At 48.1% G+C, this 17,642-nt stretch overlaps 1 protein-coding gene across 1 annotated transcript; it reads right to left on the bottom strand.

The window, feature by feature from the left end:
• Positions 1–1,479: 1,479 nt before the first annotated feature.
• On the bottom strand, positions 1,480–9,073 carry NXNL2 (nucleoredoxin like 2). The gene is given in 2 exon segments (XM_032633938.1): positions 1,480–2,253; positions 8,495–9,073. Coding segments are annotated over 2 exon segments (468 nt in total). The 5' UTR covers positions 8,794–9,073; the 3' UTR covers positions 1,480–2,084.
• Between the last annotated feature and the right edge of the window lie 8,569 nt (positions 9,074–17,642).

The raw sequence follows: 17,642 nt of genomic DNA, 5'->3' as shown, positions 1-17,642 counted from the left end.
TCAGTCTCAGTGGAGAGAACTTGACTGATGGGGGGTTGGAGGGAGATCAAAGTGACTGCGCCATGGAGTCCCCAGCCCTGCTCTAATTAAGCCAACAATGTGGTCTAACCCTCAAGGACTCAGCTCTCATGTTCTGGGTTTAGCAGAGCAACCAGAGGCCTTCTTCACCTTTTGCCCAGCACTGCTCCACAGAGGGCCTCGTTAGGGAAACATGGGGATTCCTGCGTCCTACAAGGGACAGCTTTGCTCCAAATTCCCAGCTGAGGGACCCAGCAGGCCAAGTGGGTCAGCAAATGGGTACCAGGCTAAAGGTGGCTGCCTGGTATTTCACGATTCCAATTGTGTGGATCAGAAGGCAGCTGGCCGTCTCCAGCAGGCCGGCCAGCGAGAGGAGAGGCTCAGGAGCTCATAACTGGCACCGCACACAGCCCTCTTGCTATCAGCAAAGATATACACTACTATATATAAAATAGATAACCAACAAGGACCTACTGTACAGCACAGGGAACTCTACTCAATATCTTGTAATAACCTATAATGGAAGAGAATGTTAAAAAAAAGAATATGTATAGTTATATATTGAATATATATGCATAACTGAATCACTTTGTTGTACACCTGAAACTAACACAACATTGTAAATCAACTACATTTCAATAAAAATTAAAAAGAAAAGTTTATGTGTGAACTTTCATTTACCTGGATCAATCAGCATCTTTTAGAAGATGTGGAGGTTTGATCTTGAAGATGTGACTATGCAGCCTTGAAATTTTCTTTTCTTTCTAAGATACTGTGATGCTATTAAAAGCAAGTGTAAGAAAAGAAAACAAAAAGAAGAAAAAAGTCCCAAGAAGACTCATAATTAAAAACTATCAAGAGTCATGTACCAAAATGTTTATTGCAGCTTTATTTACAATAGCCAGGACATGGAAGTAGCCTAAGTGCCCATCAACAGATGAATGGATAAAGAAGATATCCATATATCTTCTTTATATATGTACAATGGAATATTACTCAGCCATAAAAAGGAACGAAACTGAGTTATTTGTAGTGAGGTGGATGGATCTAGAGACTGTTATACAGAGTGAAGTAAGTCAGAAAGAGAAAAACAAATACCATATGCTAACACACATATATGGAATCTAAAAAAAAACAAATGGTCAGAAGAACCTAGGGGCAAGACGGGAATAAAGATGCAGACCTACCAGAGAATGGACTTGAGGATACGAGGAGGGGGAAGGGTAAGCTGGGGCAAAGTGAGAGAGTGGCATGGGCATATATACACTACCAAACGTAAAACAGATAGCTAGTGGGAAGCAGCCACATAGCACAGGGAGATCAGCTCAGTGCTTTGTGACCATCTAGAGGGGTGGGATAGGGAGGGTGGGAGGGAGAGAGATGCAAGAGGGAAGAGATATGGGGACATATGTATATGTATAACTGATTCACTTTGTTATAAAGCAGAAACTAACACACCATTGTAAATTAATTACACTCCAATAAAGATGTTAAAAAATAAAATAAAATAAAATAATAAAAAAAATTAAAACTATCCCCTTTGAAAAACTGAACAAAGTGTTTGAGAATGGTATTTCTCAAGTGCTTCACTTTCCTCGTAAGGTCACTTGGTTTGCCAGGAAAAGAAAGAAATCAGAGGGCTCCAGGTGGAAATAGGTTTGTTTATTAAAGCAAATAGATTCTGCAAACTTTAGTAATAAATATACTTGTGAAAGCATATCATTAAAATAAAGGCATCTCCAGAAAATGTATCAATAAATATGCTATTTCACCTGAAGAGCCTGTATAAATACATGTTTTGCATAGATTTCCAATAGCTCAATGTGAACACACTTAAGCTCATGTGAAGAAAGCTATGATAAGAATAATAAAAATAACTACAAACAAGGCTACAGGGAGGGCATTCCCTGAGCAGTATTTTCTTTCCATCACAGCTGAGTGCTTCTGCTCTGAAAGAAACCACCAGCATCGAGAAAGGAAACAGAATGCTCCTCTTCTCTGTCATGTTCACGCTGCAGCAACAGGAGTGACACACACCTGCCCAGGTCCCCGGAGATCCCCCCAGCTCAACTGGAGAAATTCTGGAAGATGGCAGCTGCCTCCACCCAGTTCTGGAAGCAGGCCAGCCCCCGCTCCCGGATCTGCTTCCGCCCTTTGTCAGTGATGACGTCCCCGTTCGGTTTCATGATCACAAGCCTGGGGACGGCCATGATGTGGTACCTTGTCCTCAGCTCACTGTGGGAGAGAAGAGGGCGACCGAGGGTCAGCGTGGGACAGGCCAGGCCGCTGCACGTCTGCAGGGACCAGCGCCTCCCCAGTGCCAGCTGAGCCTGCAAAGCCTTAGAATCCAGCCTGCCCGGTGAGCCCTCCCACTGGGCTGAGGATTCCTTTGGGCTCTTTTCTTCTTGCTGCTAGCTGGGTCCAAGACAGTGCTGTCGCAGAGGAATGTCAGCAGTGATGGGACTGTTCTGCATCTGTGCTGCCCAATGTCACAGCCACAGCCACATGTGACTATGGAGCACTTGGAATCTGGCTGGTGAGCCTGAGGAACTGAATTTTGGGTTTTAGTTAATTTTATTTATTTATTTATTGGCTGCCCTAAGCGGCTTGTGGGACCTTAGTTTCCTGACCAGGGATTGAACCCCGGGCCACGGAAGTGAAAGCACTGAGTCATAACCACTGGACTTCCAGGGAATTCCCTGTTTTAGTCAGTTTTAAATTTAAGTAGCCACATGTGGCTAGTGGCTGCCAAATTGCACAGTGCAATTTTAAACCCACAAATAACCCAATAAATTTGTATCCCTCCTACATCTCAGGAGGTTTAAATACATCAGGTACGTATAATAGCAAAAGTTAAAATTCCATGAGTTCTAGATAAATACAAAGACTTACTAGACTTTCTGCCTTACAGATTCAAGGACACACTGATTAACATTATGGGTGAAACATTTTACTGTTGCATGTAACCCCTTGAGTGACCATTTCACAAAATTATTTGTATTCATTTAAGGAAAGGAGCTTCTGCCTTCTTAGTTTTGCAAATCTCCCCATAACCTTCACAGGGATTAGTACCCTCAAGACAGGACAGCTGGGTGAAAATCCCTGTCCTGTTACCACAGCCAGCTTGCCAGGGCCTCACATTAACTGTAGTCTGATTTCCCTCATCAGTCGCCCTCAGGGCTGTAAAACTAAGTGGAAGGAAAAATGCACTTGAGACCCTCCTGTTACTAAATCTCCCCTGTGAGGCCTCCATCAGGCCCTTCCTGCTGCTTTCCAGTATCCAAGGCCAAGACAAATCTTAATTCAAGCAGGAAAAAAAACACAGTACCTACGCCCAATGGAGAGAAAATATGCCTTGTTTTCAAACATCTATGAAATGGTGACAAAACCAGTCATGTTCTCGGTCATAAACGGATCTTAATATATTTCAAATAATCGGTGATACACAGACCACTTAATGACATAATGGAATTGGAAACCAATAAGCAATAATTTTTGGAATCAGTTAAAAACTAAATAACCAAATATTATATATGAAATCATAATACCCATATACTATGGGTCCCAAGCTATAGATACAATTAGACACAGAGAGTTATGTCTTACACACTCTTATCCAAAACTAAAAGGCCTCTATATAGATGAGTTCTGCATTTCATTCAAGAAGCTAGAAAAACAATGATGAAGCAATTACAAGGAAACTAGAAAGAAGGCAAAAGAAGATTGAGGACAGAAATCACTGGATGAGAAAATGAATCAACATGGGGTGAGCAACAAAGCCAAACCTGATTCTTAAGACTAAAAAACAGAGCAAAGCTCTACCAAGATTGGAAGGAAAAAGGGATGACACGGGGATATCAGGAACCGGGTGGGGCTTTGAGAAGCGAGAAGGAGGTTTGAAGACAGTTCATTGCTCCAGCTTCTTTTCAAAGAGTCACCCAGTGTGGGTCCTCAAATCCCCACCCTGGCAGCCTCTGCTTGGGGACAGCTGTAACCTTGGAACCATGTGGGAAAGACACATAACAACCCTCCTCCCCCGAAGTCATCTCCATCTCCTCTGGGCACTGTGTCCAGAGAGAATAGACCAAGCCTCAGAAAGGAAAGAGCCTTGTTGCTGGGCAGAATGAAGTGATAACTCTGAGAATTTTAACCATTTCGGGGAAATCTGAGAGCTCATTTCCTCCTCGCTCTGTGTGCAGTTGCAGCATTGGCTCCCTCCTTCCAACCTAAAGCAGAACATCCTTATCCCTGGCACAACTGCTTCTGGGTTGCCATGGCAACTTCTGTCTCCAGTCTCTTTCCATCTCAGCCACCGGCAGACCATTACAGAACATATCTCTCTACTTGCTCCGAGCATCCATCAAACAAGTGCCCTGCAGGCGCCAAGCACTGAACAATGTCTGGTCTAACATTAGAGACTACAGAGACACGCCCTCCCCCCCCCCCCCCCCGGGACACATACCCTTAGCACAGGGGTGGCACTGGCTCGAGCTATGGAGGGCATAGGACTCTGGGGCCAGACATGCTCCCCGTGTCCCCAGGGGCACAAAGGAGGACCTACTAGGCAGAGAAGCAGAGGCTCCAGGGTTGGAGGATACAGCATGTGTGTGACCTGTGGAGGTGGAAAAGTGTGTGGAGTACTCTGGAACATCAGTTTTCCAGTCTGGCAGAACACAGGTGGAAAGGGAAGAAAACAAGGTGATCGTGGGTCAAATGCTGGAGGGGAATGTGCGAGACACGGACTGAGTGGGTCTCACATGCCAGACTGCAAGTGATAGAAATTCCTGCTGGCAAAGTCAGAAGCTGTTACTTGGCTCTTGGGCCCATAACAAAGGAAAGGAAGGCAGGACAGAACCTGGTCTTCGATGCTGTCCCCCCTCTCAGGTCTCTTGCCTACCTGCACACAAGCATCTGGGCGGGACCTGAGAGCCCGCCCTTGGCCCGCGCTGCCCCTAGCTATAGGGATGTCTCTAGACCGGGTCTTGTATGCGGCTGCACTGGACAACCAAGATCCACGCGACCTTGAGGACAGGTGGGTGGCTCTAGGCATTCTCTTCCTGCAGGTGCATCTGCAGCAGTACCTCCAGCCACGCCTGGGGTAACCCCAGGTGGGAGGGGGTGTGTGTGGGTTCTGTGGTGATCTATCTCCTCCTGAGCTTCAGGCTGGTCAGCAGAAATCCAGTGGACAGCAGATGACGTGCTTTGGCCTCTGAGGGAAGACAGCCTGGGGTCCCTCACCATGACTGGTTGGTGATGACGGTTCTGGACCCATCTTCTCACAGCACCAAGCAGATGCCGTGCTCTGCACAAATTAAGAACTTCCGAAAAGGCCTCCTGGAGGCTTCCTACATTCTTTAGTTCTCCTTGGTAGCAGTTATTTCCATTTTTGCTCATGATCTGATTCCAAAATGCAGGCTGGGATGAACAGAATTTAGGGCCTATCTCCAAGAATTTCCCACAGAATACCGCATTTCCTAACTTATAAACTGCAATGACAGGATTAACAAAGTTCAGTCTGGAAAGAGGGAGGCACAAGGAACTAAATTCCCCCCAAAGAAACCCCCCCCCCTCCAGATTCCTCCAAGTTCAGGCTGGCCAGCCTGAGCTGGCAGAGTGCAGCTGCCTGTGCCCTGAACAGCTCAGCACCTGTAGTGGACTGAATGGGCCTTGACCAGATAAGGCTTCCCTCTGGGAAGCGGAGGGAGCACGGCAACCCCCCGCACCCCACTCCTAGCAAGGTTGTGCTGAGGCTCAGTGTCCCCTGGGAGAGGAAGCCGTAGCCAAAAGGACAGGTTCCAGAGCCAGGAGTACCAGTCCCTGTTCCTCAAAACCATGAAATGGGCAACAGACACAAAGTCCTGGTACACAACCAGCTGACAAAGCTCTGAATTCGCGCATCAGCGCAGTCCTCATCCGTCCTGTGAGGTATCATTATACTCAGAGATTTAATACCTTACCTACTGTCACCCCACGAATAGGTCCCACAGCTGGGCTCTGCGCAGGGCCTGAGCTTATTACTAACACTGTCACTCTGTCAGTTTCAAAACTAAGTATGTTCTTTCAAAAGCTGTGTATAACTTGAACGCTAAGCAAATCAAAAACTTTACAACTACCACTAGATGTGAAGGTATATGAATCCTTCCGCCAAGTAAATCACGGGCATTTGGATTTATCATCGAAGACTTTCCTAATCCTGCTGTGAGTGAGGCCTCAGGAAGCAGGCACCGTCGAGCGCCTGGGCCTCACTTCTTCCTCAGCATCACCAAAAGCATGTGCTGGGGGAAAATGACTCTTCCAGGGAACTTTCCAAAGTTAGCTTCCATTTTTAATTGTCCAGAAGGAAAACCATCTCAGAATAATTAATTTGGGGGGGGAGGAAATGCCACAACTGAATATTAATCCCCAGAGAAATGCAACACATGCTGCTACAAAACAAAACCCCAAAATTCACCTCCATATTTGTTAAGGGACGGTGGTGTAACGTACTTTGTGAAGAGCAATAAACCTACATGTGGACTCTTACACCAGAGGAGACCCCCAACATGCCAGACAATCGGTGCCTGTGCTCCATTCCTCTCTGCAAATCCTCCACAAAGTCCTCCCTTCCCCCTTCCCCTCCCCTCCCCCTTCCCCTCCCCCTCCCCTCCCCTTCCCCTCCCCCTCCCCTCCCCTCCCCTCCCCTCCCTTCCCCTCCCCTCCTCCCCCCTCCCCTCCTCCCCTCCCCCCTCCCCTCCCCCCTCCTCCCCTCCCCCCTCCTCCCCTCCCCCCTCCTCCCCTCCCCCCCCCTCCCCTCCCCTTCCCCTCCCCTTCCCCTCTCCCTCCCCTCCCCCCTCCTCCCCTCCCCCCCTCCTCCCCTCCCCCTCCCCTTCCCCTCCCCTTCCCCTCCCCTTCCCCTCCCCTCCCCTCCCCTCCCCCCCCTCCCCCTCCCCCCTCCCCTCCCCTCCCCTCCTCTCCCCCCCTCCCCTCCTCCCCCTCCCCTCCCCTCCCCCTTCCCCTCCCCTCCCCTCCCTCATCCTTCCTCTTTTTTTTTTTTTTTTTTTTTTTTTTGTGGTATGCAGGCCTCTCACTGTTGTGGCCTCTCCCGTTGCAGAGCACAGGCTCCAGACGCGCAGGCTCACGGGCCCAGCCGCTCCGCAGCATGTGGGATCTTCCAGGACTGGGGCACAAACCTGTGTCCCCTGCATCAGCAGGCGGACTCGCACCCACTGCACCACCAGGGAAGCCCCTCTTTTTTTTTTTAATTTAATTTATTTATTTTTGGCTGCTGGGTCTTCATTGCTGCGTGTAGGCTTTCTCTAGTTGTGGCGAGTGGAAGCTACTCTTTGTTGTGTTGCAGGCTTCTCATTGTGGTGGTTTGTCTTGTTGCAGAGCATGGGCTCTAGGCGTGTGGGCTTCAGTAGTTGTGGTACATGGGCTCAGTAGTTGTGGCTCACGGTTTCTAGAGCACAGGCTCAGTAGTTGTGGCACACGGGCTTAGATACTCCACGGCATGTGGGATCTTCCCGGACCAGGGCTCGAACCCGTGTCCCCTGCATTGGCAGGTGGATTCTTAACCACTGCGCCACCAGGGAAGCCCCCACATCCCTCCTTTTCCTCCTCCTTCTTCCCCCTCCCAGGTCCTACCACCTCTCCCCGCTTCTCCCTCCTCCTCTCCATGGAGCTCACTGACCACACACAATAGAGCACTAGGGTCAATTTCCAGTTTGCTCACAAACTCTGAAATCCAGCGGAGCTGAGGTTCCCTGCCATGTTACATCTTTTCTAAAGCAAGGGTGGGGCAAGATCCCTTCAGAGAGCAAGGATTTTTGTCACCTCTGACACGTCTCCTCAAGAGTCCAGGAACCTGCTTCTTTCTACAGTTATAGGAGCAAGAGACGTCTTAATGAAATTTCAGTCACTGCCAGTAAAAATGAAACTGCGACGTGGCCTGGCACTAAGTTCCTCCAGCCCTTGAGTCCTCGGCCTCAAGTAGTACGGCCCCCAGTCCCGTACTACTGGCCCACAGCAGTCAACCCATGGTCTCCAGTTCTGACCTGAGTGGCCTTTCTGGGTCTCCCTCTTCCGCTCTCCAGATAAGGGGTGGTATCTTCCTGTGCTGTAGGATGGGGCATCCCCGGGCTGTGATTTACCAGAGCGGGCTTCCTGGACAGCAGCATCAGCATCACCAGAACTCCTTATAAATTCAGATTCCCAGAGCCTCAGACCCACTGAGTCAGAGGCTAGAGTAGGCCACTGCCCAGGCTCACCAAGCGCCCATGGTGATGCAGATGCTCCCTGTCAGCCAACCGCTAGAGCCTCCCTGGGAAGCCGAAGCAGAGACTACGATGTAGCTGAGAGAGGCTCGAACGGGTTGGGGTGGGGATGGGGTTATCAAAGAGCTCCCGATAGCTGGGAGAAGCACAGGGATGAGGGATTGGGATGGGGGTTGGGGGGCGCGCCTAACAGCTCCCAGAACCCCCAAACCGTCCCCACTCACTGCCGGTAGGGGTCGTGGAAGGGCAGCGCCAGCCAGGCGCCGTGCAGCTCCCGCCTGAAGTCCAGCATCTCCTGAGCGCTGCCGTCGGCGGACACGAAGACCACCTCGAAGGGCGCGGACGGCCGCGCCTGGTCCACTAGCTCCGCGTAGAAGTCGCAGATCAGCGTTGTGAAATCGCGGCTGGGCGCGCACCGGCCCGTGGCGAAGTACAGAGCCACCACCTTGTTCTGCAGCGCCGTCTCGGCCTCCACCCACGTGCCGTCTTAGGTCACCAGGCGCCGCCCGCCTAGCACGTCCATGGCCGGGAGCCTGGACAGCTGCGGCGGGAGGACACCTGCCGGGAGACGCGGGGAGGTGAGTCGGAGCGCACGGACACCTGCGGGAAAACGAGGCGTAGGAGGGGCGGCAGTGAGCGCAGGTGGCTGATCACCTGAAGGCGGACGGTCACCTGAGGTCACCGTCCACCTGCAGCCAGCCGAAGGGACCGGCTAGGTCCCTTCGCACAGCCGGGCACCCGGACCTCGGAACGGGCCTGAGCCTCGGCCTCCGGCAGGAGTAAGAGCGTCCGTACTGGGGAGAGGGGTGTACACTCACAGACAGCCGCGACCCCAGACGCAGCGGCCGCAGCAGCGGCACACATAGCACCCGCCTCCAGGAAGCCGAGGGGCCCCGCCCCCGCCCCTCCTGCCCCCGCGTCCCGCCCCAAATCCCTCCTCTGCAGCCCCCTTCACCTCCCACCCACCTGCGTAGCTCTCCGTCGTGCGCGGCAAGCCTTTTCCGCGCTCCCGGCGACGCACTCTTCCCCCTCTCCCATGCCCTCCCCCTCCGCTCCTCCCCTGAGCCCCGCCTGTCGCACCCTCGCCCCAGGTCCCTCTGGCGCTCGCCCCACCCCGCGATCGGTCGCTCCCCGCCTGCCCCAGGGGTCCCGGCGACCTGCGCGGGAGGGTAAAAGCGGTTCCACCTTTAGTGGGTAGGGACCCGGCGTTGGGGACACCCTGTTCTTTTCCTGGGGTTTGCCCCGAAGTACTGCGCTCGGACTGGGAGGGTCCCTGCAAGAAACTGGAGGCGGTTCTTAAAGAATGTTTTATTCCGAGAACCAGAGTATTACTGTGCCCGGCACTGGGATTCAACAGCGAGCAAAATAGTTTCAACTCCCTGCGCGGAATGGGTGAGGCACTCGCGCGGGACGAGTGAATTCAAGGGAGAATTCAAGGGAGTTAGCGCCAAAAAACTCAGTGATCAAGATAAATAGTATTCTGATGCAATATTTTAAGTTTTCAAAATTAATGCAAAAAAAAAAGTGGTGAACAAAACATCAGATATGTGAGTAAGGACAGGATCCCACCCTGCCCTTGGACGCCGACCGCGCTCCTCTCGCCCTGAGTCCCGGCCCGCGCCCTGGCTCGCGGAGTTTATATTCCCGTGGGGACAAGAGAAAAGCAAAGGTGAATGAGGAAAATAGAGTGCGTGCGATGGAGAGAGAAGGGAAGCGAAGCGGCGCGAAATGAATGAGCGACGGTGAAGGAGGGGTCGCGGGCAGAAGAGACGCGAGCTCCCTCCCAGCCTCTCGCTGTTCCCAGTTCTCTGCGCCACCCTCCCCCAACCCCGCTTCCCAGTGAAATGGGACGAAAATGCGCAGACACTGTTCGCTACTAGCCAGGGTTAAGGGAAATTCTGTCGGAGGACTGATGCTGTTCCATGAAGCGCGCCGCCAAAGCCTTGATTCACTGTCCTCTTGGAACACTCAGGGGAATTTACAGGCGCATCGGAGGAAAAACAAAATTTTTTTTGAGAGGAACTAGGAGAGCTATAAATCTTGCATATAGAGGTGCCTGACTTTTCTTAAAACTCAGAACTAAGACGAATGTAGCTAAACTCTAAATATCATGAAAACTATTTTGTGATGTTTGGCGTTTCTTCTTTTATCACCACAGTGAGCAAAGTAGAGAACATTCATTTTAGTAACGGTGCCACTGCCCACCAAGAAATTCCCAATTATTCGTATAAATACTGTGTGACCTCAGAGTGCTGGGGGAGGGGTGGATGTCCCTTTCTGAGAGAACAGCCCACTCAGGTAGCATGGTGAAGTGGGGACAGCCCTCCAGGAAAGAGGGATCCTGGGGAGAACAGTGCACCAGCACCCCTCCTCACCTAGGGACTCTCCTCCTGTGGCTGCTCTGAGTGTGTGTGTGTGTGTGTGTGTGCGTGCGTGTGTGTAAGCAGGGGACCCTGCTCTCAAGAGCCTTCCTCATGAGGGACACAGGCACAGCTCAGCTCATCCTCCAGTTCTGCATCTAATGGGTGCTCTCAACCAGTCTAGGAAGGGACTTCCCAGGACCCTTCCTGAAGCATGATCTTGTGTCATTCGCTACTGACCCCATCCCACTGGCTGGTCTTTAAGGTGGAAGGGGGCTGCAGGTGCCGTGAAAGGAAGCCCAGGACCCTCTCCTTGCCTCTTCTGGAACCAAGTCTCCTACACATGTTCCTCCACTGAGCACAGGAGCAACCACAAATGGAGTCCTGGAAACTAGATTAGGTGACTCCTAACCCCAGCTGGGCTGTGCCACATCAGTTCATACCCAACTTCCTTCCAGGGCATCAAAGAGTGCCTGGATTACTAGCATCTGCTAATCAGCCTTATGTGTCCTGGATAGTCTCCACAGGGCCAGGCAGCATTCTTACTGCTGATGCTTGAGAGCAGCCCCATGAGGGCTTCCTCACACCTGCCCTCCCTCCCCAGCCCCATCTCCCTGACCCCTGCCACTATAAAAATAGTTTGCTACTTACATACTCTACCCTATCATCCATTTCCCACCTGAATTTAGGGGCAATCTTTTCTGCATTTTCTCCTGTCTGATAGCTTCGGTTCTGTTAAAGACACTCCTTGACGGAACTTTAGACAGGCTCCTCTGAACCCTCTTCTCTACTAGGCCTCATCCTTCTGATAGGGATAGAGTAGGATAATCAAATAGCTAGTTTAAAAACTAGGATTTAAAAACGAGGGATTATAGATAGAGAGGGAAATTTAGGGGGCTTTGGGAGAACATTGTAAATTAATGATCACTCAAGAAAGCAATCAGAAAATTGTGAAACAAAGCAGGCTTGCTTAATAATGAAACTAACAACAAAACTATACATCAAGTCAATGAGGCCTGCATCCTGCTGGTTGAGGTTAGTAAATTAAGACCCCTAGGACATGCTCCTCTGTGTGCACTAAAATGTAGGGGAAAGGTGACATACCAAAGTAGAAGACCCTCATTATACTGAAACCTGAGATGATTTACCATATTTTAGCATATGTTACCACCCTTCTGCTGATTCGAATAGCACCGTGACAGTCCTGGTTTGACTATGTAGAGACCAAAAAACTCCCCCGCCCAATGTAGAGAAGGAGCTGATTATGGAAGTTTGAGGTATACTCAAGAAACAGGAATAACGTGGTCTTCTCCCCCACCCTACTTTTCCTTTGATTATAAAAGTATAGCCCGCTAAGTTCTCTGGGCAGAGCCCTCTTGCCTGCCCGCTTGTATCCTTCACAAGCGTCCTATACAAATAAATCACTTCTTATCTATCACTTTGCCTCTCACTGAATTCTTTCCATGCTAACACATAAACTGAGCTCCACCAAGCCCTGAGACGTGTTCTGTGGTTTCACTCGGGGCCCATCCTCAGCCTGCCTCAGCAGTCTTAGCAAAGAATCCTGCTAAGTCATCCCTCACCCGTGACCTGACCACTCTAGCCTGCCTTCAGCAAGACTCCTAAGTAGGTTTAGCAAGAATACCTCACCCTTGATGTCTCCTCTCAGTAATTTTCCATTCGACGATGCCTCAACCCCCCTTTCTTGGCCATAAATCCCCACTTGTCCTTGCCTTTGGAATTGAGTTTAACTCTTTCCCCTATTGCAGTAGTATTGAATAAAATCTTAGTTGCCTTTAACTAGTGTCTGGCTCTATTTCTTTTGGAACAGTTATCAACGGCTGTGACATCTCGGTTTGCTTATAACCATGATATCGACTGAAAGGCAGAATGTTTCCGGAACTAACTACTGGTTGGCTAGGTACATGGGGTCTTCAAAGTCTCTCTGGGGAGAAACTCTACAGTAAAATCATGACTCTACATTTCTGTGTTCAGCATGCATGCTCCCCCCACTTCTGAATGAGACTATTTCTCATTACGGAAATTCCTTTTCTAAGCAGGAATATTTGAGAAGTTCCCATCAGTGCACCTCTGCTCAGTCCTGCCTTTTGTTGACACACTGGATTGCTTCTCCACGCCAAAAGAGGAACATGTGCAAAACATGGGACCCTAGGCTACTTGACATAAAGTTGACTTTTTCTTTTCACTGACAAAATGTATAAACAATGATTCATTTCTGTCTACTAACACTTATGAATATACAAATAGAACTATGGAAACATTTTCTGCTCTGATCAGCATAGCAAACAAATTAGACATCTCAGTGTGCAAATATTACATTTTAAATTCCCTGGCTTTAAATATTCATGCTTATGTTATTTATTTTCCTGTATTTAAATATGTGTTATTAGGGATTGGTATCATGAGGTTTTCATGACTCGTTTTCAAAAGAGTGGTTGGCCCATTGCAGGGAAGGGACATTGAAGTGACAAACAGAAGCCTGGGTTTGTCAGTGATGAGCCGTGGGGCCATAGGCAAGTCATCCTCAGTGGGCGCTGGCTTCTCAGAGAGGACTTAACATTTAGCAGTCAAAACAGGCCTAGTGTTGGACTGAGGAAGTGCTCCTTGGTCCCATCAGCTTCTTACCAGTGATGCTTTTAGATAATTCTAGAAGCAGTTGGATTGCTCCACCAGATGGCTTGGAACAGAAAAGTGCAGGTGTGAGAGAAGATGGCAGCATGTCTCACTCAGCTTGGGCTGCCGTAACAAAGAATCACAAGCTGGGTGACTCAAGCAACAGAAAGTTACTTTCTTACAGTTCTGGAGGCTGGAAGTCCAAGTTCAAGGTTCTGGTGCTAGCTCCCTTCCTGGCTTTTAGACCATCTTTTCACTGTGTCTACACATGGCAGAGAGACAGAGAGAGAGATCTTCCTTGTCTTATAAGGCCATGGTCCTATTGGCTTTTGGCCCCACCCTTATGACCTTGTGTGGTGTTGTGATTTATAATAAAAAATATTTATTTGGTGTTTGTCTGCCATTCCTGGCACAGAGCTCCTAAAACTCTTGGGATTTCCTAAGTGATGAGAGCAATAAAGGTATCTTTTTTATGTTAATGGGGTGACTTTTGGAATACACCTAATGGTGGGAGCTGGTTACCAGAGGAACTAACCAGGTGCTTAGAGGGTTAGAACTTTCAATCCCACCCCCTGATCTCCAGGGAAGAGAGAAGGACTGGAAGTTGGATCAATCACCAACCAACTGCCAAAGGTTTAATCATTCTCTCAGCAGGCTGAGAGTGTGACCAACTAGTATAGTATTACTCTGGGTTCCCACTGTTGATGTAGCCAGGCTGAAGAATCACATATTCAATGTTTCTGCTAGTTGAGTTGTCAGGACAGAGTGTCATGTAGTCACTGTTACCAGCAGTTGCATTGTCATCATAGATATGGGATGTCAGATCATTGAGTTCTTCAAGTTGTCTAATCCTGACAGATATCATTTGATGTGTGAGCGGCTGCGGAAAGGTATTTAAAACCCTTAAGGGAATACAACACACTAGAGAGGTTAATATGATGCCTATAAGGAGAATGATAACCAAGGACTGAAAAATTCCCCTGAGCAGAGATTCCCGGAAGCCAAGATTTAACCAACTGAATAACTTAGATAGGTTATAATCAAATTCAGGTTTTACTATTCTACGTCAATCTACATTATTTTTTTTAGTAATTTACATAGACACAACGTGATGTATTAGCAAACACATATCCTCATGATTACTTAGGACAGGATGAACATGAGGATGTGTTATTTCAGGAGGCAGAGTTAGGTGAGCTTCCATCTAAATTAGGCCTCTATATGATGTGGGCAAACAGGTAATTTAATGAGGCATTTCTATGGAAACAAAGGAAAAATAAAAGTTAATAGTTCAAGCAAATTATAAATTGTTTCCAATTTTGGAGAGAAGCCAGCTGAGAAATGTTCTAGATTTGAGTCTGAAGCATCTTTAGATGATGGAATGAGGCTGGCAGTTTCAATCTGATGGATTTTTCTGGTTTGCAGTTTGACAATCTTTGATCATGTCCTCAGCGGTCCTATACAGCAACAGGCATGAACGTTGTCCATGTTGTGGTGAGTTCTCTGAGTTCTATAAGTAGTGATGAAATAAAATTCATATTCTATAGCAAGATGAGCAAAAATTTAAACATAAAATTTTTCTTTGCCCATTTGGGCTCCTCCCTCCCGTTTATTGTGTACTGTGCATCTGCATTAATGAGAACTCCTTAGGAAATAATCTTCCTTCTTAATCCTGTAAGGGGCCCTGATGACCCATTACACATAGATCTGGATTGCATAAACTGGCAATAATATGTCATTTAACATACAGCCCTCTGTCTCAAAAACTTAAATAACTATGCTTTGACCTCTAACAGGTAGGTCGAACAGTTCTCGAAGATTTCTGGGAGGCTGTTCCCAGGTTATAATGCTCAATTTGGCTCAAATAAAATTTTGTGGTAGGACATGTGGACTGGCGTCTCCTCTCTCCTTTTGACCTTTCCCTTCTTCTGGTTGGTGGTAGCTTGTTAGTTCCGAGTTCCTTACCAGGACCTCCTGTTGTAACGTAACTCATGTTGGTGGTTGCTAGCTTGCCTGGCCAGAGTGGGTGGTTTCAGTCAGTGTTTCCCCTAACAGCACTGGCTTCTCAGTACTCCTCAGGTGTTCTGATGAGTTCTCCTGTTATTGGATCTCATTGTTTGATTGACGGTCCTGGAAATTTTATTCCAGCTGTTTTACTTAAGACTTGAAGTCATAATGGGCACCAGTGCATTTCCTAGGCAGGGATCTAAAGGCATCTGGGCAGGACATCCAGGGAAACATAAATGGCTAGGGTTCTGTTAAATTTGTTTTAAACAAGTTGATATATGGTCTGAATAAAACTTTTGCTAGTTAAATGAGAGACTGAATTATTCAACTCCAAAGAACAAGGAGACTGACTACTAAAACCATTGTAGGGGGCTGGGGGGAGCAGAAGGAGGGCGTGAGGGCTGAGACAGAGGCCGATAACTTAGTGTTGGAGGAAGGGGGACCCTTTCCAGGGCCCGAGACTGGGCTCTTGTCTGACACTTGGAAATGAATTGTCCAAGGAGACACACGTGCTGACAAAGCAAGAGACTTCATTGGGAAGAGGGACTTGGGTGGAGAGCATAAGCGTAAGGGAACCCAGGAGGACTGCTCTGCCACGTGGCTCGCAGTCTCAGGGTTTATGGTAATTGGGTTAGTTTCCGGGTTGTCTCTGGCCAATCATTCTGACTCAGGGTCCTTTCTGGTGGTGCGTGCAAACGCTTAGCCAAGGTAGATTACAGCGAGGAGGATTCTGGGAGGTTGGTAGGACATGTGGACTGGTGTCTCCTCTCTCCTTTCGTCCTTTCCCATATTCTTCCAGTTGGTGGTGGCTTGTTAGTTCTGTGCTCCTTACCAGGATCACCTGTCGTAAAATAACTCATGCAAATTGTTACTGTCTTTGCCTGGCCAGGATGGGCGGTTTCAGTCAGTGTTCCCCTAACATTAGCACTGGGCAGTTTTAGACTGTCACAGAGGGAAACCGAGACCTATAAGAGAGTTGAATTGACCCAAGGGTAACTCCTTGGAGAGCTAGACTCAGAAGCAGCACACATTTGATTCACCACACTGTCCTCAGAAAGTTGTTCAGATCATATCTCATATCTGAATTAACCTACCAAGTTAATAATGGGAAATTTTACCTCAAAGGCCAAACAGCTCCCAGGCAGACAGCCACCTATGGGAATTCCAGCGGGGTTTATGTATGCTTGCAAGTACTTGATTAGGAATTAAAGGAAATCAGGCCCTGAAATGGCTAAAATAGGGTTCTTTTGGCACTCCAAAACATTTTTTGCACAGTTAAACCTGGCAGTCTTCTGGATCTCTGTCTGCAGGGTCTACTGGAAGCAATAGCAGTAAGTTTTTCTCTTTTCTAAAATTAGGTTAGCAGGGGAAAATATTTGTAGAGCTAGTTCCTTGGATCTTTTGAAATGGAAAGTCTTATAAATTGTTAAAATTTTATAAAGATCTTATTTCAAACTATTGTACCTATTTTATTCAATAGTTAGTATGCAGAAGCCCCAAAAGGCTTCAAAATTCCAAAATAGCCTCATTGAAAGATTTGTTGTAGAAGGCTAACTAAAGGTTAATGATATAAAAGGTACCTAAAACTTCAACTACTGCTCCCCTTTACCCTCATTTATTTGAGTACTTATTCTAGTAATCCTGTCTGAATTGCCTTTCCACTCTAAAGACACTATTAAGTGGTTACCTTTAGAAATGGGACCACCTGAGGCTGTAGGCAAGCCTCTTCAGCTCAAAGACCGAACTGAGGGGCCATAGTTAAAGAATCTCTTAAACCCAGGAAGGATCCTCAAAAGTGCTTCTAAATGGGTTACCAAGAATCTCTTAAACCTAGGAAGGATCCTCAAAAGTGCTTCTAAATGGGTTACCAAGATGGGAGGAGGCCACCAGTCTGACTAAACCGACCAAAGCTGAGATTCAGAGCGTAACAGGATTCTTTTTTCTTTTTCTTTGGTGGGGGTGGGGGTGGGGGTGGGGGGGCTGCTCCCCTAAGCTAAATGAAAGAAAGTAAAACATTCCAACATAGGTGAATGGGTGTGCCAGTCTTTTGATATCATTGAGATGGCCACCCAATTCTTTGAGGAATTAAAAACAACCATCCTTGTTTTACAATTTAGTTTTTAAAGGACCAGCGATGTGACTCCAGAAACAATCCAAAGCCCACCAACCCTTTTGCCAATCTCCAAACCTCACCTATTTATCTTAAAAGGCTTGTAAGTCTTGAGAAAAATGTTGTGGCCTTAAGGGAACAAATTCCTCCTAGGAGGAACTTGCCTTTCTTCTCCTATGTCTTTGAGATGCAAATGTTGTACCTGGTCTTCTCCAGGTATTCTTATCTCTAACATCTTTTTATTTTATTATTTTTTAACAT

This window comes from Phocoena sinus, chromosome 6, assembly GCF_008692025.1.
Source record: "Phocoena sinus isolate mPhoSin1 chromosome 6, mPhoSin1.pri, whole genome shotgun sequence".
Lineage (NCBI taxonomy): Eukaryota > Metazoa > Chordata > Mammalia > Artiodactyla > Phocoenidae > Phocoena > Phocoena sinus.
This window is presented reverse-complemented; position numbering and strand designations above follow the sequence as displayed.